The sequence below is a fragment of the Giraffa tippelskirchi genome, chromosome 3 (genome assembly GCF_054371585.1).
Source record: "Giraffa tippelskirchi isolate mGirTip1 chromosome 3, T2T-mGirTip1v1.2.pri, whole genome shotgun sequence".
Lineage (NCBI taxonomy): Eukaryota > Metazoa > Chordata > Mammalia > Artiodactyla > Giraffidae > Giraffa > Giraffa tippelskirchi.
This window is the reverse complement of record NC_137277.1, coordinates 18,592,985-18,613,894: the sequence shown is the minus strand read 5'-3', so window position 1 is coordinate 18,613,894 and position 20,910 is coordinate 18,592,985. Positions and strand designations below refer to the sequence as shown.

The following is a 20,910-nucleotide window of genomic DNA, read 5'->3' as shown; positions in this document are numbered from 1 at the left end:
AATCAGGCTGAGCCGTCCCAGGGCGTCACATGATTCTCCAATCACATGATCCCTAGAAATGGGGGGTTGGGGAGAGAGAGGAAGGAGGGAGGAGAGTGAATTGAGTAGGGAAAGAAACACAGGATTCCAGGTTGGCCCCGCCTTGACGTCGACGAATAGCCAATGGGAGTGCGACAGCCCGGACACCTGACCAATGGAAATTGAGGTGGGTGGGCCATCGAGCCGAGTGGCCCAAGTCGATGAGCTGCCTGACTGCTGCTACCCAGCGATCGCGGACCCCGACGCAGGTAAGGAAGGTGGACCTCGCTTGCTCCTTCCCAGGGGCCCAGCCTGGGGGACGTGGGAGATGGGGCTCCTCTGGAGTTTCAGCGGGGATACAAAAAAAGGTTCCCTTATAGAAACTCCGATGCACTGGAGGGAGTTTTATGGATGGTGGGAGTAAACAGTAATTGCAGTGACCCCCATTAGAAGGGGCTCTCTCTCTCCCCAGCATCCCTGGAAGCTACAGCCTCTTCTCCCAAAGCAGAGATCATTCTGTTCTTGAGTCGACTCCGCCCCCTTCGGCAGTCCCCGCGGTGGCTGGGAGCAAGCGAGGCGCCCGCCCCTGGCCCCCGAGCTCAGAGGGCTGTGAGTGGGGCTTGAGACCCTGGCCTCCTCAAAGACAGTAGGGACTTGGGAGTGGTGAAGGAACCCCTGGGTTGTGTCTGACTCTCTCTAACTTCCTCTTGTGGGGGGTGGGACGAGCTAACTTCCGCCTCCCCTGGCCACTTTTTCCTGCTCTCTCCGCTTGGCTCACCTTTTGGGAAATCTCTCTCCTGGCACTCGAAGTGGGGGGCTGCCACCTAGTGGAAGATGATGGAGTTGGGGGCTTGAAGAGGCTCCTGTCCTCCCTCTCTGTAGTGGCAATGTCGGGTGGGGGTGAGAGGTCACCCCTTGGAACCCTACTGAGATGAACTGGGTTCCCTCTTCCCCATCCTGGTCCTGAGTGTGTGTGTGTGCGCGCGCGTGCATGCATGTGTATTCAGTAGAAGTGTACACTACTTTCGAACCTCAGGATACCCAGGAAGAAGGATGTGCCTAAATAAATCACTAGGGTGCTGAGTAGTCCGAGATGTGTGCAGACAGGCATTCCTTCTGGCCAGCGCAGCCCAGCGAGCCTGCGGAGGGTTATGGTGGGACTCCTAAAAAGCAGAGCAGCCAGCTCCCTTCCCAGGGAGCTATGGACATTGGGGAAGAGAGTTAAAGCGCCAAGGTCCAGGACCAGTCTTCTGCAGCCTCACCTGTACAGGAGATAGCCTCCTGGGGATGGTCTTTGAGTTGGGGAGAGGGCAGTGAGGAAAGCCAGGTGAGGGAGAGAGGATGTGAGTGACCGTGTGTGTGCTATCCCTGCCACACAAAGTGTGCAGTGTCCACACATAGACTCACTGAGAACTGAGGCCCAAAGACAGGAAGCAACTTTTGAGGCCTTCATTCTAGCACTCATGTGCAGTATCCAGGCAGCCCCGGTACCCCACATTTCTACCCTGGTCCAGTCCACCTGCCCAGAGAAACATTTCTATCCCTCTTCTCCGCTTGGACACCAGGCTTCTATCCTCCTTGGGTTTGAGGGTCCGTCCCCAGGCACTGCCCTTGGTACCACTTGTGAACCCAGGTCCAATATACTCTGGAGCCATCGGAGCCTGTCATCTCTATGTCTTGATATATGACATGGGCGGGTTACTTTCTATCTCTGAGCCTCAGTTTCCTCCTTAGAAAAGTAAAGGTAATAATTCTTACTTTGGATGGTTGTTACAGAAAAAAAAAAAGAAAATACGTAGAATGTTGTCACTGGCTTCTAAAAGGTTCAGCACATGTGACTGTTTTGGCCCCTCTAGACAGGGTAAGATCTCCTGGGCCTGCCCCATTGAACTAGCAGGGCTGGCTGAGCCTGGGGAAGAGTTGTTCAGGAAGTGAAAGGCCACTCCCCTTCAGAGAATGAGGCTTGCTTCCTTCTGCTGATGCAGATGGCAGCCTGGTGGGCACACATAGGCTCTCTACATGCAGATGGGTTTCTGCTCCAGGATAGGGAGAGGCGGAGGGGAAGGGTGGTAGGTATGTTTGAGGATCCTGAAAGGGCCTGGTGTGGGACTTCCCTGGCAGTCTGGTGGTTAAGACTCCGAGCTCCCAATGTAGGGGGCATGGGTTCAATCCCTGACCAGGGAACTAAGAACCAACATGCTGCATGGGCATGGCCCCCAAATTTTTTTAATTAAAAAAAGAAAGGGCCTGGTGGTATTGGGAGCCCATGGAACACAGGTGTCCCAAAGGTTGACCAAGCCTGTGTGTCTCCTTTGGATGGGGAGGGGACAGTCAGCGGGCAGGTGGTGGCTGGCCTTTGGGGAAGGCAGCCCAGACTCCGTCAACATCATACTTCCTTTTTCACAACTTTCTCAACCCCGTGGTTGCTCATGTCATCATGTGACCTCCCCTCCCCTGCCTGTTGGCCTTAGCAGAGGGCAGGTGTGAGCACAGCATTGGGCCAGGAGGCAACTGGAGGGGCTGGCTTGGGAAGTGAAACTCTGGCTTTTCTTCAAGGGGAGACTTCAGTTCTGTCTTCCTAGGGCAACTGATGTCTTTCCCACCCCCGTGGAGGTGGCTCACGTCCCCACAGTTCAGGCCCACAAAACCCACAAATCTTCCGGACTTTCACATACCCACATCTGCACACACTCAGCCACAGAGATTCAACTGTTAGGCCACATATTGGGGACACACATACTCATGCCAGCATTCATGCTCATGGGTGTACACTCGCTGGTGCACGTGTGACCCCCACACAGGACACACGTAGGAAGCTGAGCCTCAAGCCCCACATCTTTCTTCCTGCCCAGACAGGCTGTTGTTGTGGAGGCTCAGGTGGTCCTGGGCCTTCAGCAGGGGGGAGTGACTAGTCCCTGAATCAAAGGTGGCCTCGGCTTAAGCCAGTTGCCAAATGCCTCTTGGGACTTTGCAGGTGGACCATGTGGACCTTGGTGAGCTGGGTGGCCTTAGTGACAGGGCTGGTGGCTGGAACGCAGTGCCCAGACGGTCAGCTCTGCCCTGTGGCCTGCTGCCTGGACCCTAATGGAGCCACCTACAGCTGCTGCAATCCCGTTCCGGTGAGTGCCCTACAGCCCAGGCAAAGAGCTGGCAGCCTGGAATCAGGCCTCTTGGATTGGCCAGAGGAGTGGGCCAGGCTCGAGTCCTTCAATCTATCTCCTCGTCTTGCTTCCCAGGACCAGCGGCCGTCCGTGCTGAGCCAGCATCTGGGCCAACCCTGCCAGGCCAACGGCCACTGCGGTCCTGGCTATTCCTGCATCCTCACTGTCTCGGGGACCTCCAGCTGCTGCCCATTCCCGGAGGTGAGGGTGCCGTTAGGTCTTTGGAGAAGCTTGGGTCTGCATTTACACATTTCCTGCACTCTCCCACACTCCCAGGGAAATGGGCCTCGGTAACCAAGGCACTTCTGTGTCCCATAGGCTGTGTCATGCGGGGATGGCCGCCACTGTTGCCCCCGGGGCTTCCACTGCAGCGCTGACGGGCGGTCCTGCTTCCAAAGATCAGGTGCGGCAGAGGTGGAGGCAGAGGGCAGGGAGGTGAATCTGGAGCATCCAGGAGCCCAGCCAGCAGGGTGACCTTGATTCCTGCCTTTGTGCCCTCTTTCGTGTGACATCTGTACTAAGCAACACCCCCCCACACCCTGCTTTGGACAGAGGGGCAAGGAGGGGTCAGAAGAGAATGCAAGACCCCAGGCCCAGGACCAAGCACTGTGGGGGTGAGGACAGGCCAAGCTGAACTGTTTGGTTTTTTTTTAAGATTTTTTTTTTGATGTGGATGATTTTTAAAATCTTTGTTGAATTTGTTACAATATTGCTTCTGATTTATATTATTTTGTTTTTGCTTGGCTTGAGGCATGTGGGATCTTAGCCCCCTGATCAGGGATCAACCCAAACCCCCTGCATTGCAAGGTGAAGTCCTAACCACTGGACGCCAGGGAAGTCCCAAAAACTGCACTGGTTTAATGCCTACTCAGTCAGTGGATGCCCTTGCCCTGTGGCATATTGCTGGTACAAGAACTGGCCTGGGGGAGAGTGGGTTAAGAGAGCTGGGGGAGCCAGTGCCAGCTGAGCCCTAGTTCCAGCCCCTGAATCCTCCTGTAGCTGGGCTGGAAGGTGCTGGTGCCAGCAGCTCCTTGAGTGATGGGGGGAATGACCATCACTGACTGGGCAGAGTCCTGGGTCATCCCGTCTACAGATACCAAGCCCCTGGATGCCGTCCAGTGCCCCGACAAACAGTTCCAGTGCCCCAACTCCTCCACGTGCTGCACCATGCCTGATGGCTCCTGGGGATGCTGCCCCATGCCCCAGGTACAACTCTGGGAAGACGGAGGGTGGTGGGGGAAGGCAGTGTGGGCAGAGGAAGGGGTGAAGGGAGCAAAGACAGAGTCAGGGCCATCTCTTCTCAGGCTTCTTGCTGTGAAGACAAGATACACTGCTGCCCCCACGGCACGTCCTGTGACCTGGCTCGTGGCCGCTGTCTCTCGGCCACAGGCACCCACCCCTTGGCTAAGAAGATGCCTGCACACAAGACTAAAAGTTCAGGTAAGGAGGTATGAGTCTAGGGTGAAGAGAGGCCTTTTCTAACTCCTAGCTGGAGAGACTGTCCCCTCCACCCTGGCTGCCCCTCACCTTTCTCTCCCCTTCCAGTGGTCTTATGCCCAGATGGACAGTCCCGGTGCCCCGATGGTTCTACCTGCTGCAAGCTGCCCACTGGAAACTATGGCTGCTGCCCAATGCCCAATGTAAGTGATGGGCTATAGTCAGCTGGACTGTGTGCCCACGGTCACCTGGCCTGGACACCCACCTACCTACCCGGCAGTGACTCCAGGGGATGGGGCTGGCTGGCTGGCAGCTGGGAGTCTGACTGCTCAGGACTCATGCCACCCCCTAGTGGTAGACTTGGGGTAGTGCCTGCTGTCGGCCTGGCTGCTCCCTGAACCCGGGAGACTGGAAATTCCAAAGACCCACCCTGCCCTCACCCAGGCCATCTGCTGCTCCGACCACCTGCACTGCTGCCCCCAGAACACTGTGTGTGACCTGACCCAGAGTAAGTGCCTCTCCAAGGAGAACGCTACGGACCTCCTCACCAAGCTGCCCGCACACACAGGTACCAGGGGAGACCGCGGACCCCATTCTACCTACACCATGAGGAGTGAACAGATATGGGGGTGGGGACTGATGGCCTCATGCATGGAGGGGCTGAAGCAGGGACAGTCCCCTTCCGTCCACACTGGGCCTCGCCTTAGGATCACTGCCAGGGGTGGCCTGAGCCGTACGCTCCCTCCACTGCATCTGGTTCTCACTGTGGAGCTGGCAGAGGGGGGGCACCCCCGAGGGTCCCCAGTGCCACTGCTGACCCACCGCCTCACCTGTCTCACAGTGCAGGATGTCAAGTGCGACATGGAGGTGAGCTGCCCAGACGACTACACCTGCTGCCGCCTTCAGTCCGGGGCCTGGGGCTGCTGCCCTTTTGTGCAGGTACGGAGGAGTGGGGAGTGGCCTGGGCTGAGCAGAGGGCGGCCGCCAGCCAGTCCCCCCAGGCCCACCATCCCCTCTCCCTCCACCCTAGGCTGTGTGCTGTGAGGACCACGTGCACTGCTGCCCGTCCGGGTATAGGTGTGACACAGAGAAGGGTGTGTGTGAACAGGGGACCCGCCGGGTGCCGTGGATGGAGAAAGCCCCCGCCCACCTCAGCCTGCCGGACCCTGGAGCCATGGAGAGTGACGTCCCCTGTGATAACGTCACCAGCTGTCCTTCCTCCACTACCTGCTGTCGACTTACGTCTGGGGAGTGGGGCTGCTGTCCTGCCCCAGAGGTGCCTGGGGAAGGGGATGGTTTTGGGGAGAGGGGCAGTGTCTTGGCCTGGTCACGTGGCCAGGCTCCTGTTGCCTCGTTCTTCTGCCTTCTACCCAGCCCATGGGGAACACCAGCTCAGTCACAGTCATGCCCAGCTGGAGGAGCCGAGCAGGAGAGGCAGGGTGGGGGCTGTAGGGGCTCAGCGCTCCGGCCCAGAGTAGCTGCCTAGACCACCCTTTTCTGCCACCTCCCCAGGCTGTTTGCTGCTCGGACCACCAGCACTGCTGCCCCAAAGGCTACACGTGTGTGGCCGGAGGGCACTGTCAGAGGGGGAACCAGGTGGTGACTGGGCTGGACAAGGTGCCTGCCCGCCCGGCTTCCCCGTCCCACCCCAGAGACATGGGTTGTGACCAGCACACCAGCTGCCCGGTGGGGCAGACCTGCTGCCCGAGCCTGAGGGGGGCCTGGGCCTGCTGCCAGTTGCCGCATGTGAGTGCCCACCTGCCCACTCCTGGTCAAGACAGGGGGGCCCCGTTTCAGGTGGGAGGGGACGTTAGGGGGGGTGAGAGTGGGGGGTGAGAGTGTGAGGCCCCTTTGTCCCCCACAGGCCGTGTGCTGTGAGGACCGCCAGCACTGCTGCCCGGCTGGCTACACCTGCAACGTGAAGGCCCGATCCTGTGAGAAGGAGGTTGACTCTGCGCACCCTGCCCTACGCCTGGCCAGTGGCTCTCTTGTGGGCATGGGGAACGTGGAGTGTGGGGCAGGGCACTTCTGCCGTGATAACCAGACCTGCTGCCTGGACAGCCGAGGGGGCTGGGCCTGCTGTCCCTACCGCCAGGTCAGTGCCACCCCCCACCCAGGGGCTGGGTAAGGGCCTGGGCCAGGTCCTGCCACGTCCAACTCTCGCCCCCTACTCTGACCATCAAGGGCACCTGTTGTGGGGACAGGCGTCACTGCTGTCCCAGTGGCTTCCGCTGCGGAGCCAGGGGGACCAAGTGTTTACGTCAGGAGGCCCTGCGCTGGGACGCTCCTTGGAGGGACCCGACGCCAAGACAGCTGCTGTGAGGAGGGACTGAGGACTGAAGACACTTGGCAGCCCTCAGGACCCTGCTCAGAGGGTCCCCACTGCTCAGGCCTCCCCAGCACCTTTCCCCCACCACATTCTCCCAGACCCCCTTCTGAGTCCCCCATCACCCTGGGAGGTGGGGCCTCAATCTAAGGCCTCCCCTATGCCAAGGTGGGGGGGCTGTGGCGAAAGCCACGTTTCAAGCTGCCATCCCCTCCCCCAATTTCTGTCAACCCTGTGGCCAGGTGCTCTTCCTATCCACGGGTGTGCGTGCGTGTGTATGTGTGCGTGCGTGTGCGTGCTGCAGTAAAGTTTGTACACTTTCTTAACAGTGTCTGATTTGGCCACTCTGCCTGCCCTCCCCCAGGAAGCCCCTGAGCCAGGGCCCCCATCCAGTGTCCACATTCCTCCCCCCAGCACAGAAAGACACACGCCAGGTCATCTCAGCAGTTTTATATTTGCTGTTGCCCACAGCGATCCCATCACATTACTCCCTAGTCCCCGGAGCCGCCCCAGCCTCCAGCCCTGTGAACATCGCAGCCCAGAAGTGGGCTAGTCAGCAAGCAGCACCCCCTCCCCTCCCAGGGGTCCGCTAGAACGCCCCCTCCCTTCCCGGCCCTCAGGCTAGCGGCTGAGGCCTTGTTGCCCCTCCTGCTTTACCACGATAGAGCTTTCTATGTACAGCCACGTTTATACAGGCACTGCTTCCCCCCACCCAGCCCTCCTCCCCAGCACCTCCCATCGGGGGTCTAGTCCCCCCTCCCTCACCTCCCTCTCGGAGGCAGACACGGGTCCCTCCCAAGACATCACCCAGCACATACCACCGGACAGCTCCGCAGGGCCTGGGCCCATTTCCAGGCCGGGGCTGGGGGCTAAGGGCGAGGGCCCCCACGGCCCCCCGGAGCGCGCACCCTGGGGGCGGGCCCGGGCGGAGGGGGCGGGGGCCGGCCCGGAGGCTGCGCCAGGCCCGGCGCTACTTGACGTTGAACACCATGAGCGGCCGCTCCTCCCGCCGCTGCCACGGGCTCTTCTTGTCGCCTGCCTCGTCGCCCACCTCCGCCCCCAGCTCGTCCTCCGGGCTGGTGAGCGAATCGCGCCGCAATTCGCTGGCACTGCTGCGAGAACTGTCCCCGCGGCTGCGGCCCCGCCCCCGGGGTACCGTGGCCGCCCGGCCCTCGGGCGCCGCCACCTCGTCCAGCAGCGGCGTCAGCGAGTTGTCCTCCGGGGAGCACAGACCCGTGCGGCTCTCGCTGCTGCTCGGCTCCGTGTCCTCGCTGAGCGCCAGGCGCGGGGGCGCCGGCGGGGGAGGCGGCGGCGGCGGCGGCGGCGGGGCGGCGGCCGGGGTGCGCTCCCGCTCCTCCCGCAGGGGCCGCCGGCGCGCCGGCCGCGCCTCGTGCACGTCGACGCCCGAGTCCAGGCTGGCGTCCGTGCTGCGGCCGCCGCCGCCCGCCTGCAGGTCGATGTAGGAGTGGCGCACTTGCGAGTTGGAGCGCCCGTCGAGGGACACGAACCAGGCGCGCGGGTGAGGCTTCACGCCCAGTTCGAGCAGCTTCTTCTCGGTCAGGGCCTGCAGCTCCCCGTTGAGCTGCGCCATCGTCGACTCGTTTAACAGCACCGGGATGGTGACCGAGCCGCTGACCGGCGCCGAGCGCCCACTCCCCCAGCCCTCGCCGCCGCCAACCCCGCCGCCCTCGCTCCCCGCGCCCGAGTGGCCCGGCATCAGAGGGCGCTGGGGGTCGGGCTGGGGAAAAGGGCGCGCGGGGCCGGGGGCCGCGCCCTCGGGCGGGGCCGACTCCTCGCCTGCCCCCGTTGCGCCCGCCTCGCCGCCTAGGCGCACGTAGTGCGCGGGGATCACCAGGGTGGGCATGACGTTGCGGTAGACGCTGTCCTTAAGGTGGTCGATGGAGCCGCAGAAGATGAGCTGCCCGGCCTGGCTGAGCGACGGCGGCCGCGCCAGCTGGTCCACCGACTGAGACAGCAGGAAGTCGGGGGTCTTGCTCTCGGCCGCCCCCTTGTGGCCCAGGTAGTGCTCGAAGGGCGGCGGCGGCGAGGGCGGCTCCTGCAGAAAAGCCGGGGTCCCGGGGGGCCCCCGCCGATACTCCTCGAGGCCTGGCTCCAGCCCGGCGGGACCCTCGACGGAGCGGGCGCCCTTGAGCCCGGCGCCCTCGCCCCCTCGGGCACCCGCAGGCTCGGCGGCCGGGCGGCTGGCGGAGCGCGGCTTGGCACGGAAGAAGTCGTCCCGGGAGGCGGTCAAGTCCCGGGAGCTGGAGAAGGCGGAGTGGAGGGGCCCTGGAGGTGGAGCCTCGGGGTCCCCCGACGGCGCGGGCTCCAGGGGTCCCCCACAGATGAGGTGGAGCTGGGACATCGAGGTGGCCTGGTCTCGTTTGTTACCGTCAGAGGGGCCGGAGAGCTGCAGCTTGCGGTGCTGTTGCCTCGGCTTCAGACAGCGCCTCCTGGACACAAGGGGGTAGATCAGGGTGTCAGGAAAGGGTGGGGGTCCCTGACCCTGAAGTTAGAAGATGGGGTTGGGTGTAGTTGGAGGGGTCCTAACAATGCCTGGGACTCAGGAGAGAGGTTGGGGAGCCCAGGTGGGTCCTGGGAGAGGTTTGTGGACAGAGTTGGAGTGTCTGTGGGAGGCCCAGCAGGCAGCGGTATCCATCTGGGTTTCCCCTCTGGGTAAACCGCACTCTGTGGTTCATGGCAGGTGCAGTGAGAGCTGAGGAGGAACCTAGGCCAACCAGGGGTATGTGTGGCCTGAGGCCCCCTGGAAGTGGGGGCTGGGGTGGTAGAAGCAGCTGCAGATGGTCTCTGGAGGGGCCTGGCCTGCAGCTCCTGCCTCCTCTCCCCCCACTTCTCTGAAGCCACCAGTCTTTCCCGTCTTTACTTATGCATATGCATATGCAGTGCTTTCCTGGCAGTGCCTTAAGAATCCCAGTAGTGTTTTATGCATCTCTGGGGCCCCAGCACCTGGCTCAAGACCAGGCATGGAGCAGGCCTCAGGCCATGGCTGGAATGAGGGGGCTTGGGCATCGGGAGGCAGTGGGAGGGGATGGGGGGCACTCACCGACAGTAGTAGACGAGCAGACACAGCAGAATGAGCACGAGCAGGGCCAGGGCCGCCAGGATGGTGAGCAGGAAGATGGTGTGGTAGGTGCCGATGTCCTGGATGCCCGATGTGATGGTGACCAGCCCTGTGCCAGGTGAGGGCTTAGCGTTCCCAGGGGTGGCTGTCCCTCCTGCCATTCAGAAGGAGTCCACTCTCCCCGCCTCCCCTTCTACCAGCGCCCCCAGTCCCTGCTTCCCCCGACTCCACTCTCACCAGCCGTGGGGGAGGCCATGGCGGCTGCCCAGTACCCCAGCTGAGGTGAGATGAAGGTCCAATAGAGCTGCCGGCCTTCCTTTCGGATCACACCCGTGCCGTTGCGTACCCACAGCCCTGGGAGAGGCAGGGCTTTCAGCAAACTCAGTGTCCCCAACTTAAGTCCCACTTTCTTTCCCCAAACTCCAGCACCTGCACCCCCCTTCCCAAGGCACTCACCACTCTTGGGGTCGAACCTCCAAGCTGGAATGCTGGTGCCCACGGCGAGGGCACGAGGTTCCGAGGGCACCGGCAGGGACAGGTGAATGGGGCCCGAGAGTGGCACCTCTGTCCCGTTACCTGCCAGCAGGTGCACGCTCACAGCGGCCACGGGCATCAGCTCCAGCCAGGAACCATTGCCTGCAGAAAGGGGACACAAGGGCTGAGGGCTAAGTCCTCGTGGTGGCGGGGGGTGGGGGCAGAATCCCTTCCATGGCTGGCACCCAGCATACCTGAGCTGGAGGCCTCCGTGCCCAGGAAGGCAGGGAAAGCCCTCATTTCCTGCTGGGTGCTGGCAGGTGTGAGTGAAGCCCAGAGCTGGCTGTAGGTAGAACTGACGGGCAGGCGGGCAGCCCGGCGTTGGAACTGCACCCAGGGCTGGGAGCGGGCACCTGGATGGAGAGAGGGGCTGCAGTGGCCTGGCCAGGGACAAGCTGCCCCAGAGACCAGAACAGAAAGCAAGTATCTGAGGCAGGGGTCCCCAACCTCCGGGCCACGGACAGTACCTCCTGTCAGATCAGCAGCGGCGTTAGATTAGGAAGAGACTGCACAATAAAGGTAATGAGCTTGAATTATCTTGAAATCACCCCCAAGCCCCGTCTGTGGAAAAGCTGTCTTCCACAAAACCAGTCCCTGGTGCCAGAAAGGTTGCGAACCACTGATCTAAGGAGAAGGGGAGCCGATGGGTCAGAACACGTGGGAAGGCCGGGAGGGTGGTAACTTGGGGAGAGAACTGGGCAGGCTTAGAATGGTAACTTGGAAGGGGCAGGGACCTGAAATCTGCTCCAGTAACTACTAGACACACAGGGCTGTTAAGCACTTGACATGTAGCTAGTGGGACTGGGGAACTGCATTTATTTTTAACTCTTAGAAAGTTTAATGAAGTTTTAATTTATTCAAATTTAAATAGCTACATGTGGCTCCTGCATTTGACAACTTAGGTTTTGGATGTGTGTCTGTCTGTCTGTCTTGAAGCAGAGGGAATGTATAAATAATACTCCAATATAATATGGTAATAGCTAACATTTACTAAGCTTTAAGATATACTGGGCACTGTTCTAAGCAGGTTACTTATATTAACCCCTGTAATTATCACAACAGCCCCTGAGGTAGGTGCCTTTATTATCAGCCCCATTTTAAAGATGTAGAAGTAGAGGAGGGAAAGGTTCAGTAACTTCCCCAAGGTCACTGGAGCCTGATCGAAGCCCAGGCAATCGGGTACCAGGGCCCCTCCCCTCACTCACCATTACATCCTGCCTCCCTCTTGAAACAGCAGGGTGCAAGGGGAACTTGCCTTGCCCATCTTGGGAATAATCTGTGGAGCCCTGCAGGGTGAGTAAGACTCAGGCAGGAAAGAAAGTGGGAAGGGACTTCTCAGAGGACTGACAGGAGGAAGGCCTGGGGCATGAGGCGGCTGGCTGGTCGGGGGAAGACAGGTGACTGGAGTGGGAGGCAAGCAAGGCAGCCAGCAGCACACAGGCTCCTGGAGGGCGCTGCCAGCTTTGTGAAAGAGTTGAGGCTTTCTACTGAAAGCAGTGGGAGCCGTGGGAGGGCTTTCAGCTAGGGGGCAATAAAGGGTTCCTCTGGCATTTTAGAAACCTCCAAAGACATTTTAGAAGCCTCTGGTTCAGGATCAGAGAGGAGATGAGCAAACAAGAAGAGTAATGTGGGAACAAGGATTCAAGCTAAGAATATAAATTGGGGAGGGGAGGCACCCCATCCCAAACCCATGTTGGCTCCCTAGTACTAGACAGATGGAAGCTACCCTTTACATCAACCAGTCTACACCAGGCACCCCTCCTGTACAGCCAGACCAGAACACCCTTACGGTCCCTTTCTGCCCCTGCATCTTTTTTTTTTTTTTGCGGGGGGGGGGCGTGCTGTGCTGGGTCTTGTGGCTCATGGGTTCTTCGTTGCAGCATGCAGACTTTCTCTAGTTGCAGCACACAGGCTCTAGAGCATGTGGGCTTAGTTGCCCCGTGGCATGTTGAATCTTAGTTCCTCGACCAGGGATCGAACTCCATCCCCTGCGTTGGAAGGCGGATTCTCAACCACTGGACCACCAGGAAAGTCCCTGCCCCTGAATCTTGATTCCTCTCCAGTGAAGGTGCCTCTGCTCCCCCTTCGTGAGCCAACTTGTCCCACAGCTGCCTTCGCCAGATCCTCTCACCCTGCTGTTGTCCCACGTGAGGGTCCTCTCAGTATCGAATGCAGCTGCCCTCCACTCCACTGCCCTGCCTGCTCTGTAGTTATTTCAGGGTTTGCAATGTTCTGTCTTTCTATTTGTTGGTGAACTCCACAAGGCGAGGAGCCAGTCTGCTCTTCCTCACCATTATCCTCCAGCACCAGACACAGTACCTGGCACAGCACAGTGGCTGCAGGAAGTATCAACTGGGTCAGTCCGAATGTCTAGGGGTGGACAAGGTCCATTGTGGGATTGCTCCAGGCCTCGCACTTGATAGGTGTTCTATGCCTGTGGAATGACCCTAGCATCGAACATAGCTAGGCACCCAGTAGATGCACAAGAAGTACGTATAAATCCACTGAAGATAAGGTGGCAGGAAGTAGGAATTCTAATGGTAGGAGGAGAGGGAAAACAGAAACCACGAGAAGGCCCCCAAACAGCAAGCATTTATTGACCACCTTCTGTGGTGTTTTTCGCATGCCTGATGCCATTTAATTCTTACCTCAATTTGACAGCATAGATACTATCAATATTCATATCTTACTGAGGAACTAACTGAGGCTCAGAGAGGTTAAGTGACTTGCCCAAGGGCACCCAGCCAACCTGTGGCAGAGGGGAGCATTCTATACCCAGGTCAGGGGGAGGGAAGGGAGGCTGGAGTGGGTGGAGGGGAGGGGACTGGAGAAGGGAGAGTCTTACCAGGAGAGCCCAAGAGGATGTGCACCAGGTCCTCATAGAGGATGAGGGTGGCTGGCCGCTCAGGGAGCAGGTAGAGGCTGACTGACGCATACACTGCAGGAAGGGTGGCCTGTCAGCTTCAGAGAAAGCCCCCCTCCCCCAGGCCGGGCACTCCCACCATCTGAATCCCAGTGACTTCATCCTCTCTCAGCCCCTTCTGCGTACCCCAGCCCAGGCAGCAACTGCTAGAAAGCCTGCCCCTCCGCCCCCAAGAGCTATTTTGGGAAGGGGCTGATGGGGTCAGCTGCTCCCCCACCCCCTCCAGCTGCCCCTGCACTCACAGGGCAGCTTGTCAACACGCCAGGGCACAGAGTTGGTGAGGAAGCCAGGGCGGGCAGCAGTAACCAGCACCCAGGTGCCCAGGCGATAGCTGAGGGGCAGTGTAGCCACGCCCTCTGAGTCCGTGGTGCCAGCAGCCAGCAGCATCCGGTTTCCAAACACATCCACCGAGGCCCGGGCCAAGGGCACCAGCTCCCCGCTCACATACACCTGCACCTTGATCAGGATCTCTGCGGGCAAGATTGGGTGAGGGGAGTAAGGAGGAGGGAGCCTCAAGATCAGAAGAGGGGGCTGTGGTTGGGAGTGGCTTTGGGACCCAGGCTAGACAAGGTATTAGGAGCCAGCATTTATAGAGCCCTCATGTAAACCTCACATTAGGCTGTGAGGTAGGCGGTACTATTAGCATATTTCATCAAGCCTAACACATGCACATTTTGACACTTTAACATTCTGAACTCAGGCTGTGCCTAGGATTGATGATGTCATAATTATAATCGGCAGCAATTTTTTTCTTTTTTGCTGGCACGTGAAATAATGGTGTATGTTACAGTCAGTGATGCATTAGACCCAATAAAATATGCTTGTAGCCCATTTTATAGGTAAGGAAACTGAGGCTCAGAGGGTTTAGATTCTTGCCCTACAGTTTAGTGGGAGATCTGGGATCCAAACCTGGGAGTCTGTCTCTAGACCCGGATCCTTAACCACTGGACCCTATGGGGCTGGTGTCAGGGAGAGGAGAGGGAAGGAGAGGTGAGAAAGGATGAATAACCAGCGGTGAACCAGGGATCTGCAAGTGGAGCGGAGAGGAGAGTGGCCAAGAGTCAGTCATTTGGAAGGGAGGAAGAGGGGTTGAGGCAGAGTTTGGGTTCTCAAGAAAAAAACCCGAGAAAGGGACACCAACTAGCTGGCCATCCCCATCACTCAGCCTCTTCCCAGAATCCTGTGCATGAGCCTGTCTCCCTTCAGATTTAGGGACTCACACAACCCCTGAGCTCCAACAAGTACCTCCTGACCCCGCCCCCTCACATGGACTGCCAGCCCCCTCCCAGCTGGTCAGCTACAGTCAGTCACCATGGCAACGCCCTCATTCGTCCCAGGAGATGGGTAGTGAGCTGGGGCCCTGGCAAGGGGAAGGAGATCTGGGGGGCCGACACGGGCTCAAGGGTAACCAGGGTGGAGGGGGATGGGAAGCGAAGTCAAGTCTTTCTTTCTAGCCACCTTGGCCCCTGGCCCCAGGATGGTCTGGCCAGGATGGGCCTGCAGGTGCCCTGAGCTCAGAGGGGCTGACAGAGGAGGGACCAGGCCAGAGTTGTTCTCATGGATTCTGCAGCATCCTCTCTGACCCACAGCGCTAACTACCCCTTCCTACTCAGCGCAGTTCTTCCTCAAGAACATCCTCACCCCTTGTTGCTAAGAATGGGAGTAGGTGTCTTGCCTGAAAAGGTACAGAGGCCTCAGTGTGGGGGCCCTGGGGGAGTGGGCGGAGTGCTGGACACAAACCTAGGCGAGTCCAGGTACAGAAGGACGAGCCCGGAACTGAGGGCAGCAGGGCATGAGGAGGTCATGGGGCCTCACAGGTGGAGCCTGACACTCAACAGCGACAGGTGTCTCGTCTCAGGCTTTCAACCAAACCCAGGGCCAGCGCCACGCCTGCCCTTGGCATCCCGTCCAGCTGTTCGCCTGAGCCCACCTCCCTCTTGCCTCCCAGGCCAGAGCCCAACTCAGAGGGTGGGTGTGCATGCACTCGACCCTTTCCTGCTTTCTGGTTCTCCTGGGTACTGACAGCCTGTCCACACTCCCCCTCTCCCCACCACCACCCAGCAGGAATTCTGAGAAGCTAGACGCGCCTGTGGACTCCCCACCCCTACCCCGGGCTAGGAGCAGCTGGATGGAGCAGCTGGGAAGAAGGGACCTGGGAGTCTGGAATATGGTCATTTGAAGGAATGCCTTGGGTTCAAGGGCCAGAGCCTCAGAAGAGGGGAGGGGTCCTAGGGAATAAGACAGGGGTGGGCAGGTAAGGCCTAAGGAGGCATCAGTGCCAAGCTAGGGAGGGGGTGGGCAGGTGCCTAGCAGAGTCCCCCTTTCTCCTCAGCCTGGGCCCCTTGCCAGCAACCTGGGAGAACCCCTGCTTCTGGCTCATTTCCAGCCAATTCCCTGGGCTCCCTCCCCAGGCATGCAGCTCTTGAGGAAGAGGCTTCCTGGAAAAACAGGGCCCCTTCCTACCCATCAAAGCCTCCACCCCTGCAGAAAGCAGGGGAGACTGAGGCTGGGGAGATCCTTCCCCATTCCTCAAAGCTTGACATTCCATCCAGGATCCGCCTGTCCAGGCTTCAGCCCTGCCTCATTCCAGGAGGAAATCCGACCCCCTCCCTTCATCCGGACCTTACTTCCCTCATCCAGACACCACCCACCCCCCTGTTTTTCCTGCCAGCTCCTTGGTGGAAAGGCGAAGAGTAGAGAGCACCATGTCAGGCAGAGATGGGACTCAGAGGCAGGAGTTGGGAGGACAGTGACTGGGGTGGTGAGGTGAGGGGCTAGGAGGCAGGCGCAGGGCTGGGGTGGGGTGGATGCCGCTGAGAACCCTGGAGTCGGTAGGGAGTCACGGTCTAGCTCTCCCGCCCTCTTCCGCGGCAGAAGCCAACCCTGCTCCCACCTCACACACCCACCTGGGCCCGTGAGGCGCTGGGAGGGTCTCCTCCACTGCGATGGAGAGGTAAGAGGAGGAGGGGGTGAGCTGGGGGCGGGCTGGGACAGGAGTGGCTGGAGGCTTGCTGGACGGGGACCCAGGCACCTGCCCTTCCAGCCGACACTGCCCACAGCCAGTTAGCCAGTTCAGCATGGCTCCTCCACCAACCACAGCCCTGCCGTGCGCCTCGAGCTGGGAATCAACGTACCCCTCTTTCCAGACAGCCCCCCAACTGCAGCCCCTCCTCCATCACGGGCCAATCGGCGTTTCTTTGGTGCACCCCAAATTCTGAACCTGGGGAGCCGGTGGGGGGCTGTCAGGCTCCAGGACGAAGAACCTCATTCGAGCAGCCAATTCGCCCACCGCCTCACCCACTCCCCCTTCTCTCCTCCCCCCTTCAAACCCAGCTCCAGGCGCCCAGCCCCCGTTCGGGCCCAGGGTGGCAGCCGCTGCCTGTGCCCCCAACCCAGCGGGGGTCGGGAGCGAGGAACCCGCTGGGGGCTACGGAGCGGGCGCCCGCCCCAGCCCGCCCCTGGGCGGGTGTCTCGGATAGACAATGGCTCAGGCAGCAGCGCCTCGCGGACCAGGAGGGAGAAAAACAAGGCGGGAGGGGGCGATGGCGCGGAGCCTGGGGACCCCGGCCCTCCCCATTGTGCCTCCCCGAGACCCTGTCCGGCGGTCTCCCTCTCCCTCCCTCCTCTCCCCCGTAAGCGGCGACCCCAGGTCGCCTAGCTCCCCCCACCCAAATCCATGGAACAGAATACCCCTCAATTCACAAGCGCCGCGAAGAAGGGGCTGGCTGGCGGGTCCCGACTGGGGGTAGGGGGGATACGCAGGCCCAGGATCAGTGGCCCTCCCGGCCAAGACTCACCCTGCGGGCTGGGGGGCTCCGGCGGCGACTTGCCGGGAGCCCGGGAGGCGCCGCCGAGCAGTAGCCCCAGCAGCGGCAGCAGCCGCGCGAGGACGCTGGGGCCACTCGGCGGCAGCATCGCTGGGCTCGGCCCGGCCCTAGCGGCCCATGGCTCCTGCCCGGCCCCGCTCGGCCGGCCCCGCTCAGCCCCAGCTCAGCGCCGCGCCGCGCGGCTCGGGCTCCCGCTCTGCCTGCGGTGGCCGCTCAGCGCGATTGTCTCCGCCCGGAGCCGCCGCCAGCGCCCCCTGCAGGCGGCGCCCCACCCCGCGGGCCTCCGGGCACCGCCCCCTCGATGCCCGCAGCCCACTCCGCAGCCCCTGCTGCGCGCCCAGACCCCCGGCTGCAAAGGAGTGTAGCGAATAGGGTCCGACCACTGGGGTTGTCGGAGTTCCAGAGCCCTCAAAATTGGGTGCAAAATTTGGGGAGGGAGAATTGCTGCTGCTTACAACACAAAGAGTTGCTCATGAGTGTCTCCAAAAACTGTTAAGAACTGCGCAGTCCTCTCCGCACAAACAACCTGCGCGGTGTTGGCAAGGAAGGTTGCAGTCCCGTTGGGAATAACCCCTGTCCGGGTTCTTGCCTAGCTTCTTCCTCCTCTTGAGTTTTAAGCAAGTTCCTTAGCCTTCTGCTCCACAGCCTTCCTTTAAGATGAGAGTTGTGGTAATCTCTGCCTTGTAGGACTATTGTAAGGATTAAAAGAGATAATTATGTAAAGGATGCTTTACTGGAGCGCAACAGATGTTGCTATTGGCTCAGGGTGAGGTTCACCCTCAGGGTGAGGCTCACCGCTGCCCAGTAGTATATTCATCCCTGGGCAAACCAAATGCTTATAACCCCACGTTTGAATCCCACACTGGAAGCTTGCCCTGGCCTCCACCAATCTCCCCTTCTTTCCAGTTTCTGGTCATCCTTATCATTCAACTTGGTCAAATCCTCATCTAATCTGTATCCCTCTTCTGGTTTTCTCTTGCTTGTCACCTTCTTTCTCACAATATGGTGCCCTGAGAGGGCCTGGACACTTAGGGCAACGAACTCCCATCCCTCAGAGGTCAGGCTTTTTTCCTGGTTAGGTGCCTCTGTTGGGTCTCCTGACAAGGACATATAATTATGAGCTTGTGAACAAAACCACCTGATTGATTCTTTCTCTCTTTTCCTCCCTCCTTCCCTTCCTCTCTCTCTCATTCTCCCTTCCTCCCTCCCTCTATCCCTTTTTCTTTCTTTCTCACAAATTTCCATCTATTCATATTTCCCCCCGTCTAATTCTTATGTAACCAATTTTTTTCACAACCTCAACACAGGATTTAGCACTCATTCCTGGTGAATTTCATCTTGTTGGTTTCAACCCAACTTTACAATCTGTCAAGGCTGCCTTGAATCTGCTTCATCACCCATTGTATTGGAGCTGCCTCTCAGCCAGCAGCCATCTGCAGGGTGAAAGCAGCTTTGCTGCCTCCATTCACGGGACTCATGACAATACCAGGCAGCCCAAGGATGGGCTTAGGGACGCCCCCACAGAGATTGCCTCTGCTTTATCAAAATTGTTCAGTTTAAAATCCGTATCTCTATCATCCAGGTCACATTTCTGTCTTGTTTATAAGGACAAATGCCAAATGCTTTGCTGGATCAAGATAAATTGTCTGGGGCCATCCAATTACAATGGCGAAGGGAAGAGAGGGTTTGGCTGCTATTCAAGGATCACAGCTTAATCTTTTCCTAAATGGTCACAGTCACCCATGAAGAAACCTGTTCTGGAACCTGCCATGCATGGATGTCAAATTGTTCTCTTTACATAATTTACCTTTTACCCCTTTGGGTAAAATCAAATGCCAGCAGCTCTTGTGTGTAAGTCTGTCCATCAATGGCTTCCCCCAACACTCAGCATCAAGTCCAAAGTTCTTCCCCATGGCTGCAAACTGCTTCATGCCTGCCCCCACCCCTGACTTCATCTGGATTCCTCGCCTGCCTATAGCCCAAGGGTCTCCTTTCTTTTGCTTGAATACATCAAGCCTGCTCCCACTTCAGGCCTTTTCAGTTCAGTTCAGTCGCTCAGTCATGTCTGACTCTGCAACCCCATGGACTGCAGCATGCCAGGCTTCCCTGTCCATCACCAACTCCCGGACCTTACGCAAACTCACGTCCAGCGAATCAGTGATGCCATCCAACCATATCATTCTCTGTCGTCTCCTTCTCCTTCTGCCTTCAATCTTTCCCAGCATCAGGGTCTTTTCCAATGAATCAGTTCTTCACATCGGGTGGCCAAAGTATTGGGGTTTCAGCTTCAACATCAGTTCTTCCAATGAATATTCAAGATTGATTTCCTTTAGGATTGACTGGTTTGATCTCCTTGAAGTCCCAGGGACTCTCAAGAGTCTTCTTCAACACCACAGGTCAAAAGCATCAATTCTTCGGCGCTCAGTTTTCTTTATGTTCCAACTCTCACATCCATACATGACTACTGGAAAAACGACAGCTTTGACTAGACTGACCTTTGTTGGCAAAGTAATGTCTCTGCTTTTTAATATGCTGTCTAGGTTGGTCACAGCTTTTCTTCCAAGGAGCAAGCGTCTTTTAATTTCATGGCTGCAGTCACCATCTGCAGTGATTTTGGAGGCCCCCAAAATAAAGTCTCTCATTGTTTCCATTGTTTCCCCATCTATTCGCCATGAAGGGATGGGAACAGATGCCGTGATCTTAGTTTTCTTAATGTTGAGTTTTAAGCCAACTTTTTCACTCTCCTCTTTCACTTTCATCAAGAGGCTCTTTAATTCTTCGCTTTCTGCCATAAGGGTGGTGTCATTTGCATATCTGAGGTTACTGATATTTCTCCCAGCCATCTTGACTCCAGCTTGTGCTTCATCCAGTCAGGCATTTTGCATGCTGTATTCTGCATATAAGTTAAATAAGCAGGGTGACAATATACAGCCTTGACATGTTCCTTTCCCAATTTGGAACCAGTCTGTTGTTCGATGTCCAGTTCTAACTGTTGCTTCTTGACCTGCATACAGATTTCTCAGGAGGCAGGTAAAGTGATCTGGTGTTCCCATCTCTTAAAGAATTTTCCACAGTTTGTTGTGATCCACCCGGTCAAAGGCTTTGGCATAGACAATAAAGCAGAAGTAGATGTTTTTCTGGAACTCTCTTGCTTTTTCAATGAACCAACAGATGTTGGCAATTTGATCTCTGCCTTTTCTAAATCCAGCTTGAACATCTGAAAGTTCATGGTTCATGTACTGTTGAAGCCTGGCTTGGAGAATTTTGAGCATCATTTTACTAGTATGTGAGATGAGTGCAGTTGTGCAATAGTTTGAACATTCTTTGGCATTGCCTTTCTTTGGGATTGGAATGGAAACTGACCTTTTCCAGTCTGTGGCCACTGCTGAGTTTTCCGAGTTTGCTGGCATATTGAGTGCAGCATTTTCACAGCATCATCTTTTAGGATTTGAAATAGCTCAACTGGAATTCCATCATCTCCACTAGCTTTGTTTGTAGTGATGCTTCCTAAGGCCCACTTGACTTCACATTCCAGGATGTCTGGCTATAGGTGAGTGATCACACCATTGTGGTTATCTGGTTCATGAAGATTTTTTTTGTACAGT

At 58.2% G+C, this 20,910-nt stretch overlaps 2 protein-coding genes across 3 annotated transcripts; one reads left to right on the top strand and one right to left on the bottom strand.

Annotated features, from left to right (window-relative positions):
- Window positions 1–224: 224 nt before the first annotated feature.
- GRN (granulin precursor) lies at window positions 225–7,268 on the top strand. 2 transcript variants are annotated; one of them, XM_081577180.1, is made up of 13 exons: window positions 225–287; window positions 2,993–3,137; window positions 3,255–3,380; window positions 3,498–3,582; window positions 4,273–4,385; window positions 4,484–4,619; window positions 4,725–4,819; window positions 5,100–5,184; window positions 5,458–5,555; window positions 5,647–5,892; window positions 6,129–6,362; window positions 6,481–6,711; window positions 6,801–7,268. In XM_081577180.1, exons 2-13 carry the CDS (start codon window positions 3,000–3,002, stop codon window positions 6,936–6,938), a joined length of 1,725 nt encoding a protein of 574 aa, XP_081433306.1. In that variant the 5' UTR covers window positions 225–287; window positions 2,993–2,999; the 3' UTR covers window positions 6,939–7,268. The 2 variants fall into 2 exon arrangements, with proteins under 2 accessions (XP_081433306.1, XP_081433305.1); XM_081577179.1 differs by having other exon boundaries at window positions 5,061–5,184.
- A 109-nt stretch (window positions 7,269–7,377) lies between these two features.
- On the bottom strand, window positions 7,378–17,545 carry FAM171A2 (family with sequence similarity 171 member A2). Its single transcript, XM_081577178.1, has 8 exons — window positions 17,276–17,545; window positions 13,721–13,948; window positions 13,401–13,493; window positions 10,750–10,908; window positions 10,478–10,657; window positions 10,259–10,375; window positions 10,004–10,130; window positions 7,378–9,392 (listed from the first exon to the last, which is right to left on the bottom strand). Exons 1-8 carry the CDS (start codon window positions 17,391–17,393, stop codon window positions 7,913–7,915), a joined length of 2,502 nt encoding a protein of 833 aa, XP_081433304.1. The 5' UTR covers window positions 17,394–17,545; the 3' UTR covers window positions 7,378–7,912.
- Window positions 17,546–20,910: the final 3,365 nt, after the last annotated feature.